The sequence below is a fragment of the Rhagoletis zephyria genome, unplaced genomic scaffold (genome assembly GCF_001687245.7).
Source record: "Rhagoletis zephyria isolate East Lansing unplaced genomic scaffold, Rhagoletis_zephyria_1.1 Rzeph_scaffold_00002, whole genome shotgun sequence".
Classification (NCBI taxonomy): Eukaryota; Metazoa; Arthropoda; class Insecta; order Diptera; family Tephritidae; genus Rhagoletis; species Rhagoletis zephyria.
Window position 1 is genome coordinate 208,548 of NW_016157086.1, and position 11,067 is coordinate 219,614.

Genomic DNA, 11,067 nt, shown 5'->3' on the forward strand with positions numbered 1-11,067 from the left:
AAAGGACGAAGTGAGATGCTGGAAATCGATTTGTTTAACTTTTTCGCAAATAATCTTCTCTGCCGCCCTAAAATTTGTGCCGTTGTCGGAGAATATCTCTCTAGGATAGCCCCGTCGGGATATGAAGTTTCGTATCGCTATGATACATGAGCTTGTATCCAAACTGTATGCCACTTCAATGTGTATTGCACGAAGAGTCAAACACGTGAAGATGACTCCCCATCTCTTTTCGCGTCTTCTTCCTACCACAACCGACAGCGGTCCGAAATAGTCAATGCCAACGTTTGTGAATGGCCTCTCGAAGGCGGCAAGTTTTGCAGCCGGTAAAGCGGCCATTTGTGGAATTTGCGGCATACTGCTATTATTTTTGCATCGCTGACATTGTTGACGAATTTTCTTGTAAAGAGCCCTCAGGCGAGGTATGAGATATTGTCCACGTATATGGTTGATAACTGATTCGTGCATTTGGTGGTGAAACTGTTCATGAGCCGAACGTACAATGAGGAACGGCACATGGTGAGAAGTAGGCATAACTATGGCATCCTCGCGATTATTTAGGTGTTCAGCGCGACTTCTGCTTCTTATTATGCCTTTTACGTCTAGGTAGATGTCGAACGAAAATAATTTGCTCGATTTTTTTATAGTCTTCCCTTATTGAAGAAGGGTTATCTCCTCACTAAAAGCCGTTTGAGCGTACTTGATGAGGAATTGTTGAGCTTGCTGAACAATTTCGAAGCGAATCGTACGGTCGGGTATGCTTGCTGAGATTCTTGCGCGTAAGGTATTGACGTAGAGTATGAAGGTCGCAACTGCCCTGTATAAACGGCTCCAACTAGAAAAGTACTCAACGTTTAGCGCTACATTTCGCATTGGTACTCTTTCGGTGTGTAAAACGTAGTGTCTGAGCTCTTTTGAGTCTTCAACATTAGGATTGATCTCGGTACAATGCGGCCAGGACTTCCGATCTAGCGCCAAAAACTCTGGTCCTGTAAACCACTGCTTATAGTTCGCACAGCTCGACATTTTCGTCGCTAAATCGGCAGGATTTAGTTTCGTAGGTACCCACTTCCATTGGTTTACAATCGATGCCTCGAGTATCTCACCTACTCGATACATTACGTATTGATTTAAGTTTCTTGGATCCATCCGAATCCACCGCAAGACAGTCTTTGAATCCGTCCACCAATACATTGACGTAATACCTATTCGTTTTACATTAGCCACCGTAGAGGCCAATCGTATGCCAACCACTGCGGCTTGTAATTCCAGCCTCGGAATTGACAATGGTTTGAGCGGCGCGACTTTTGATTTGGCTGCAACCAGGGTAGTTGAGACAAACTCGCCTCTTTTTGTTCGCAGATAACAAACAGCCGCGTATGCATTTTCTCCGGCGTCTACGAACGTATGGAGTTCAACTTCTTCGGCTTCTTTCAGGAACAACGAGTAACAACGTGGTATTTCTACTGCAGTTATCAGCTTCACCATATTCTTCCAGTGACACCACTTTTCGTAGAGTTTGTCGCATAATGTATCATCCCAAGAAATACCTGCCCGCCACACATCTTGAAGGAGAACTTTCAAGCCTATGGTGTAACAACCAACAAACCCCAGTGGATCGAAGATCGACATAAGCACCTGAAGGACCTCTCTTTTAGTCGGTGCCAAGGTTTCGTTTATGACGTCACGGCGAAGTCTCGCAAACCTGCAAATATACTTAAAATTGTCACTAGCTGGATCCCAAAACATACCCAGGTCATCCGTCAGCTCGTCCAGCACGGATTTCGAATTCGAAGACCAGCCTCGAATGTTAAATCCACCCGCACGATGTATTTCCTTGACTTGCTTTGCCAATTCTAGCGCGGAGTGCTCGTCATCTTCGCTGTCAATGAAATCGTCAACGTAATGATTTCTCTTTATGGCTTCCGCGGCTCGTGGAAAGTCATGTTTATAATTGTCTGCGTTTTTGTCACGTATGAAATGGGCTATACAGGGGGCACAGTTGAGACCGAACGTCAGCGCTCGCATAACGTAGACGCTTGGGTGTTGTGAGCGATCATTCTCATCATACCACAAGAATCGTTGAGCGTGCATATCTGTTTCACGGATGTTTATGCGGTGAAACATTTCCGCAATGTCGCCGCAAATAGCGACTCTGCCGACCCTAAACGCCAGCAAAATGTCTACGAGTGGATTCAGCAGGTCGGGACCACTTAAAAGAAAATTGTTCAACGACACTCCATTGGCTTTCGCAGCGGCATCCCAAACCATACGAATTTTCCCTGGTTTATTAGGGTTGTTCATGACGCATATTGGCAAGTACCAAACCTTGTCCCTAGGCACTGCAATGTCTGCTAAAGAGAGCTTTTGAGCATAACCTTTGTCAAGCAGATTGTTTATCTGTTGCTGCATGGTGGATCGCATACCAGGATCTTTAGCAAATTTCTTCTCTAGACACTTCATACGGCGGACAGCGTTGGAATAGCTACTGGGTAGAGGTTCGTTTGGATTACGCCACAAAAGTCCGACCTCGTAGCGGCCGTTTGATTGCTGGCATGTGTTGGTCTTGATGTCTACAGCTTTGGCGTCGTCCTCTGAGAGAATCTCCGTTGCTTTCGGAGCTTCTAGTACGAAGAAATCTTTCACCATTTCATGCAAGTGATCGTATTTTAGTTGACACTCACACGTGTGTACGTTGAGACGGAAGTTTTCCTTTCGGCTGCTCTCACACCCCTGTAATGTCCACCCCAAACGAGTTTTAGAAGCTATAGGCTCGGACCAAGCACCCTCCTTCACTTTAAGGGGGATCGCCAACTTCCAATTATCGGCACCAATAAGTAGTGACGGTTTTATGTTGTCATATGACTTAATGGGTAGTCCATTTAGGTGCGGGTATTTCGTCTGCATGTCGGCTATGTCAATCGACTGTACTGGAAGATCAAGGTTATGAACAGTGCGAGCGTTCTTCAGCGTGTACTTTTGATTACTAGTCATGCTGGAAATCTCTATAGACGCCCGTTCAGAATTTTCTTCGACGCGAGTGGTGTTTCCCGTCCACCGCAAGCACAGAGGTCCGTGTTCACCTTTTATACCGAGCTGATCAAAGATATTCTTTTCTATAAGGGTCACAGACGAACCTTCATCTAAAAATGCGTAGATATCCATTACCTTATTTTTCGAATACAGACGAATAGGGACTATTCTAAAAAGTGGGCGCGATTCCTCGTAACCGCTGTTGTGAGTATTTACTTGCTCGACTGTAGACTCGACGAATTTGTGTAGTAGAGGGTGGTGTTTTATTACACAACCCTCTATTCCACACACTTTGCTTACGAAACATTTGCGTCTATGCGGGCTAAGGCATTGACGGCAGAGATTTTTGGCTTTCACCGCATCCCATCTGCGTGGTAGGGACATTTTTTTAAAAACCTCACATTGCGACACCTTATGATCCTGATCATTGCATATGCAGCATAGCTTACTAGTTGGGGTGTGTGCCTTTGCGTGCAAACGTTCTGCACTGCCTTCGACAGTGTGGGTGTTCACTGAAGCATTACTTTTACTTGGCGCTAGGTTTACAACGGTGCTAGCTGCTTCGGCCAGACAGAATATCCAGTCGCTGAATTGTCTTACCACTGGAATTGCCTCGTCTTTCGGATGCAGAGCCCAGCTCAATTTGTGATTGTTCGGCAGTTTATTAACCAATTCTTGCACCAGCAATGGATTATGAAGGTGCGTGTTCATTCGGCAACCTTCCATAGTATTACAAATACTCCTCACACAAAGCGCGAAATCAACAAGACCCTCTAACTTATCTTTCAGAGGAGGCATTGCGCGAGCTCGATTCACCACACGCTCGAGTATGTACTCTGGCCTACCAAAACACATTCTCAGAGTATGAATAATCTCAGAGACCATCGATGGCAAAAAGAGTTTGCTCTTTACCATGTCCCGAGCTTTACCTTTGAGACTTGCTTGAAGCCGTATAAGGTTTTCTGCGTCGGTATACCCGGCCACCGCTGTACTATTTTCGAAGTTGCTTATAAACAGTGGCCATTCTTCAGGGTCCCCACTAAAAACCGGAAGCTGCTTCGGAATCGCTTGCCTCGCGATCAGTTGTGATTGTGAAGGTCCTGCATTCTGCAAAAATGGTGGAGGAGTAATCGGTGGGAGTTCATTATACTGTGATAATATCTTGTATTTGTTTTCCAGATATTGTTGTTGGATCTCCATCTCCTCTTTTAGTCGTTCCAATTGTAGATTCCGATGCATCTCGGACTTGTCAACGTTGGCGTAAGATACACCCATTGGTTGTCGCGAATTCGTGTTGATATACGGAATATAAGTTGATGAGCGAGCTGCGTTGCCAGGCTCTAAAAAATGCGATGTAATCGCTGGCGCAATCGTCTCGGGACACCTAATACCCGTAGCTTGTGTTGCCGTTGTTAGTGTAAGGGGTCCCTGCGAGGTTGTGTTGGGAGCTGATCCCGTAAACTCAGAACAAGATGGTGTCAATGTTAAAGTGCTTACAGGATTTTGCGAAAGGAAATGCTGCGATGTGGTTACAGGTGTTGCAGAACGGAATTGTTGCGATGTGGTAAAACTCGTGGTTACAGGTATTGCAGAACTTTGAGCGAGAGGTGTTGGAATCACTGTGGTGACCGTCGTGGTCAGCATTGACGCCCTGGCCTGTGAATCCAAGGTGGGCGCTTTTATAGCTGACGGACATCTTGAAGTAAATTGCGTGCGCTCCGTACGTTTATAAGTATTTGGCGACGATGAAGCTGTCGGTTTAGCGGCTGCGGCTGATGTATCGCGACGGCATATTTCGCAGTTCCAACTAACATCAGCCACATTGCTGTCGACTCCAACGCAGTCGAAGTGGTACCAGGAGTTACAAGAATCACATTGTACCATTCGCTCGCTATCCGCTTCATCACATTTATGGCAATTTTGCTCCATGTTGCCGCTCGCCTGCGTTCAAATGTTATTTACCCGAATTTTAACTCCAATAACGATTTAAAAAGTGTAAAAGAATTGTTGCGAAACTTTAGCGACAGTTCTCGAGGAAATAAAAATTGAATATGCGAATTTCTATTAGCGGACGCTTTTAAACTTTTTCTTTATTCGTTCCTCTTAAAAACTTAGCTGCTTACAAAGTTGTTCTTCTATTTATACTGTATACGTATGGCGTGATTTTACCGCTAGACATGTACGTACATAAACATTTTAGATATATAGTACACATATGTACCTAAGCACATATGTAGGTAAGGATACGTTCATGTCTATGTAAACGCTAAGTACATAAATGAATCGAACAGAAATAAGCAAATACATATGAATTTAAAGAACATAAAACCTTTACTGCTCGGCTGAGCTTAATGTCGGTGACAGCCTGCAATTGTTGTTGCAGCAAACTCGGAGAGAGCGAGTTTGGCGACTCTCACAGCAAACTAATTTTGTTTGGTCAAACTGCGGCAAATTCGGTGTTGTCATATACAAAAATCTTAGATAATTGTTGTTATACACAAAAATTGCCGTGATACCGAAAGCTAGAGAACTGAATATATGCTTCAAAGATTAGGGCACAGTTAATTGCCTATACGATATCATAATTGTGCGCGTTATGTACATCTGAAATTTTCATTTCGTGTTGGCAATAGCCATGAAAACCATAATGAACGTGCAACCCTGTGCCAAACTCGACATAACCACCGCCGAGCAAACTAAGCAGCCGCCATTTAATTTGGCAAACAAAAGTTTGTCTGCATAACACCGACCTTAGTGTAATTTTTTACATATATACGGCCAACACCTCCTTGTTAAATACGCCTTGAGTAAAAACTTGCAAATTTAATAGAGAGCGAATACGTTCCATTTTTGGATCGTGAATGTCTTCTTCTTTGTGCACGAAACAGCCCGGACTTTTTTTTCGGGCACAAATGTGCAAAAGGGCAATTTGAAATAACAGCTGTTGTTGTTTAAATCCGAAACAAATTTTATAAAACACAAAAGTGGAAAATACCACAGAATTTTCAGAAAATGTAGTTATTTTGTAATTTTATTACAGGCTAACCTAATATTCACGCATGCCGCCAATTAACTGTCAAAAATTTCTCTTGCATGTACAACTTGTATGGGACTAACCGAAATTGAACGGCGTGCGTATGAAGCTAACTCAATTTCCAATTTTTGTTCTGCGTGACACAATAAAACAAATTCTACGGCGCGCGTACCAAAACGCAAGCCACGAATATTAAGTTAGCCTGTTAGTCATAGATATAAGTTACATACACGTAAAATCATGGCTTAGAGCCAATTTCTCCGGGCACGAAATGTGCTTTTTTGCGTTCTTCACGCTCTGGGCACTTTTGGCACGTGTTGACACATTTTTGACACTTGTAAGAGAGTAACTAATTTTTACGCTCTAATTACCGAAGGAGCACGGAAAGCGTGTGGAATAAAGCTAATACGTGCATACATTTCCATTGGAACAATTTTGACAACTAATACTTACTTAGTTAGGGTTTACTCCAGATAATGTTGTCAAGACAATTATGGCAAAATGATGTGTTTGTTGTAATATGAATTCGCCATGTTTACAACAAACACATCATTTTGACATAATTGTCTTGACAGCATTGTCCAATGTAAACACGCCGTTATATTTTCATTGTCTTTGCAGCATTGTCCAATGAAAACGCGCCGTAACTGTTTTTTCATCTCAGCAACATGCTGTCTTATATTCTCATTTTCTTCCATATGTGTACAAAAATGTGTAAGGTCGGTGTTATGCAGACAAACTTTTGTTTGCCAAATTAAATGGCGGCTGCTTAGTTTGCTCGGAGGTGGTTATGTCGAGTTTGGCACAGGGTTGCACGTTCATTAAGGCCTGCTCAAACAGGCGCGGTGCGGTACAGCGCGGTATAATCCCGTACGATACGCGGTAACGATATACGCAAAGGCACTCAAACAGGCGCGGTGCGGTATAGCACGAAACATTGTTGCCATGTGACGGCACTCTACGCATTCCTCCTTCTAAATTTATACATATATTATAAATCTGATTTTCGCGATGGACAGCTCAAGCTCTGAGGACGAATTATTGCTATTGCGAAAGAACTTTAAATTTCAGTAAATTTACCGTTCATATTTCTGAGCAACTTTGCCAGATTTGAAAAACATTTTTCAAACAAAAGAAAAGTTCAACCTTATTTTATTTAGTTTGTGAGAAATAAAACCAAAGAATATCACATTTATGCCAACAAATGTATTACGAGCACTTTTAAACTCACGTTTTTTTTAATTAAAAAGGTAGAATTATTAATCTGTAGCACTTTTGTAGATAAAATATGTGGTAGAACTCTAGCTCTAAATTGCAACTCTGCTTACGATATATCTTCTTACACCGCGCGGTGAACGCTGCATGCTGCGGTAGAGTTCTGTACCGCGGTGTACCGCACTTCCGATACCGCGTCTGTTTGAGTGCTCCCATATACCGCCATGGTATTTGATACCGCATATCGTACGGGATTATACCGCACCGTGCCGCACCGCGCGTGTTTGAGCAGGCCTTTCCCTGCAAAAATCGCGACTACTCCATGCATGCGTGTAAAGAGTATTCCCTAAGGACTAAGGAGTACTCCAAAATTAACCACAATTCAATTAAAAAATATGGTCCAATTAACATTGCGATGTCCTAGGGCAGGACCATATACTCCATCCCTGCATTACATCAGAGTAGCACAAAACTACTCCAACATATTTAGAATGGCATTGTTGTTATGTTTTTTCGTTTGTACACGCTTTTGTTCTTCACTTCTCAAATGCTTTTTCAAAATTAATAAAAACCAAGACAAAAATTAAAAATTACATGTTGCCTCTGACGGCATTCCAACCCGAACATGCTGGGAGCTAAGAACTAACAGCGAGCATCTCTACACGTTCAGCTACAGCCAGACATGCAAATGTGCTTTCAAATGCTCCACTTCAATCACGTTTCGTTAAAACACGAGCAGTGATCGGATAACAAACAATAAGCTGGCGCAGAGACACGAGTTGGTCCGCTACAGCATGACAGAGGAACACTTTTGTAAGTACTCCAATTTACCACAAATAGACTACATGCTCCAACGATTTTTGCTGGGTTATGGTTTTCATGGCTGTTGCCAGCACGAAATGGGAATTTCAGATGTACATAACGCGCACAATTAAAATATTTTTTACGATATCGTATAGGCAATTAACTGTGCCCTAATCTTTGAAGCTCCTACAGCATAAATTCAGTTCTCTGACTTTCGGTATCACGGCAATTTTTGTGTATAGCAAAAATTATCTAAAAGTTTTGTATATGACAACACCGAATTTGCTGCAGTTTGACCAAACAAAATTAGTTTGCTGTGAGAGTCGCCAAACTCGCTCTATCCGACTTTGCTGCAAAAACAATTGCACGCAGTTCGCCAAACAAAATTTCTGCATAAAGGCCTGTATGAAGCTCTCAAGAAAATCAAAAAATTCCATATAAAATGACGTACAAGAAATGGCTAAGAAATTTTCTTGAGTCAAATTTCCTTGAGTCCCCTTTCAGACACGTCAAGCCTTGCTTTCAAGTCTGCTCGTTCGTAGGCGACCTCCGTACCGTCAATTCGTTTCTAGTTTTCTTGTCTCTTTTGGTCTCTTCGTTGCTTCCCATTTAAAGAACTAAGGACTTGAATTCAATAAAAGTTGACGCGTGTGGAAGCAAATAGAAAACACAAAAGAGAATGCGAAAAAATTGCTTTCAAGACTTGACGTGTCTGAAAGGGGACTAAGGCAGTACGGTTACTACGCTTTCTACTACGGTTTTCTAAAGTTTTTTTGTGAAAAAAGANGTGTTTGAGCAGGCCTTTCCCTGCAAAAATCGCGACTACTCCATGCATGCGTGTAAAGAGTATTCCCTAAGGACCAATTAGTACTCCAAAATTAACCACAATTCATATAAAAAATATGGTCCAATTAACATTGCGATGTCCTAGGGCAGGACCATATACTCCATCCCTGCATTACATCAGAGTAGCACAAAACTACTCCAACATATTAACAATGNTTGCTGCAGTTTGACCAAACAAAATTAGTTTGCTGTGAGAGTCGCCAAACTCGCTCTATCCGACTTTGCTGCAAAAACAATTGCACGCAGTTCGCCAAACAAAATTTCTGCATAAAGGCCTGTATGAAGCTCTCAAGAAAATCAAAAAATTCCATATAAAATGACGTACAAGAAATGGCTAAGAAATTTTCTTGAGTCAAATTTCCTTGAGTCCCCTTTCAGACACGTCAAGCCTTGCTTTCAAGTCTGCTCGTTCGTAGGCGACCTCCGTACCGTCAATTCGTTTCTAGTTTTCTTGTCTCTTTTGGTCTCTTCGTTGCTTCCCATTTAAAGAACTAAGGACTTGAATTCAATAAAAGTTGACGCGTGTGGAAGCAAATAGAAAACACAAAAGAGAATGCGAAAAAATTGCTTTCAAGACTTGACGTGTCTGAAAGGGGACTAAGGCAGTACGGTTACTACGCTTTCTACTACGGTTTTCTAAAGTTTTTTTGTGAAAAAAGAGCACAAGGCAACCCAGGTTTGCAACAGAAATATATGCCCATTCCATTATTTCTTGAGGAAAGAGTGAGGCAACAGGCTGTGAGGTATCAAAAATGTCAAAATTCCTTGGACACACACGCGAAATAAAGGCAATCATGATTCAATAATACAAGGTTCGATAAACTGACAGTTGTCTCTCTCGCACCGCTCCCTTAGCAGTGGCACCGTGTTGCTTCTTTGCAAATTTACATGGAAACAGTGTAGCTTTGGTGTGAAATAAAATTATAAGCTTTTGTGCAATATGTTATTTGTACATGCATATGAAGCATATTTAACTGATGAAAACCTAAGCATTGGATGTTTACATCAATCTCATAGTGATCTTATTTTAATTTTGAGTCATTTTGCAGTTTTTATGCGGCTAAATAGCATATAAATTCCGTAATTCACGTAGATATATCAATATTACGTTCAACATTTCGTTTAAAATGCCAGATTTCCTGCAAATACATTAGAATTTACAAAAGGAATTTCACTACTAATTGCCTACTTTGCGTACTTTTCTACTACCATTTTCGAAACAAGGGATGGCATTCTTGCCCTTTCTCTGTCCTTCGTAAATGCAACCTTTTGTAAGGGAGTGTCAAACCGCAGCTGTCAATAATTATCTAACCTTGTATTATTGAATCATGAATGGCAATTTTTTCTTGACCGTTTTCTTGAGAGCTGCATGCAGGGCTTTAGATTTTTCGCTTCACTTAAAAAGGTTCGCGGCAACACTGACACCACTTTGTACAAATTCGGCTTGGAAAAAATGTATGTAGATGTGCTGTTCACAATAGCTCAAGCCAGGCGAATTTCATATTAAATTCGCTTTGAGCTCAAATAAAATTTTTTTGAAATACATAGATTAACTTTGAATAAACTTTCCTTGAACAATTTTTAATTTGACAAGGAACGTTATTCTATTTCTGGCTACCCTGCCTTCTTTGACATCTGTAAGTGCTTACAGCTATCTCGTTTTAACCAATCTCCTTTCGTTAATCAGCACTGACATAAAATTTCATGATTTGTCTCGCTCTTAACGAGCAAAACAAAACGCCAAATACTAGCGCTGTCAAACTATCGATTGTCAAGTCCATCGATGTTTTACGATAGTCTTAAGGGTGACTATCGATACTATCGATAGTATCGACCCATTTCAAATGTTTTTCTAAATCCATTTATTTTTCGTTATCTTGCTTTTATAAATTTGTTTATTTTAGCGGTTCACGGTTGCATTTAAATATCGAGAAATATTGCTAGAAATTCATTCGTGTAAACAGTCAAAAAGCGATTTCAGAAATTCTCGCTACAATTCGCCTTTCAGGGAAAAAAAAATCTTTCGAAAGACACTTTACATGCAAGGTGCCACTGCTCATGCAACAGCTTTCTGCAATTTCTCAATTTGACAGTCTTTTGAAATATACTGCATTGCTCGGTCTAAGACGGCAATATAA

The 11,067-nt window shown here is 41.5% G+C and overlaps 1 protein-coding gene across 1 annotated transcript; it reads right to left on the reverse strand.

Moving 5' to 3' along the window:
- Positions 1–651: 651 nt before the first annotated feature.
- Positions 652–4,959, reverse strand: LOC108363754 (uncharacterized). The gene has a single exon (XM_017617257.1). It carries the CDS (start codon positions 4,957–4,959, stop codon positions 652–654), a length of 4,308 nt encoding a protein of 1,435 aa, XP_017472746.1.
- Between the last annotated feature and the right edge of the window lie 6,108 nt (positions 4,960–11,067).

What these genes read in the sequence shown, in the direction of transcription:
- LOC108363754 (XM_017617257.1), bottom strand. Translation starts at nt 4,959, where the DNA reads ATGGAGCAAAATTGCCATAAATGTGATGAAGCGGATAGCGAGCGAATG.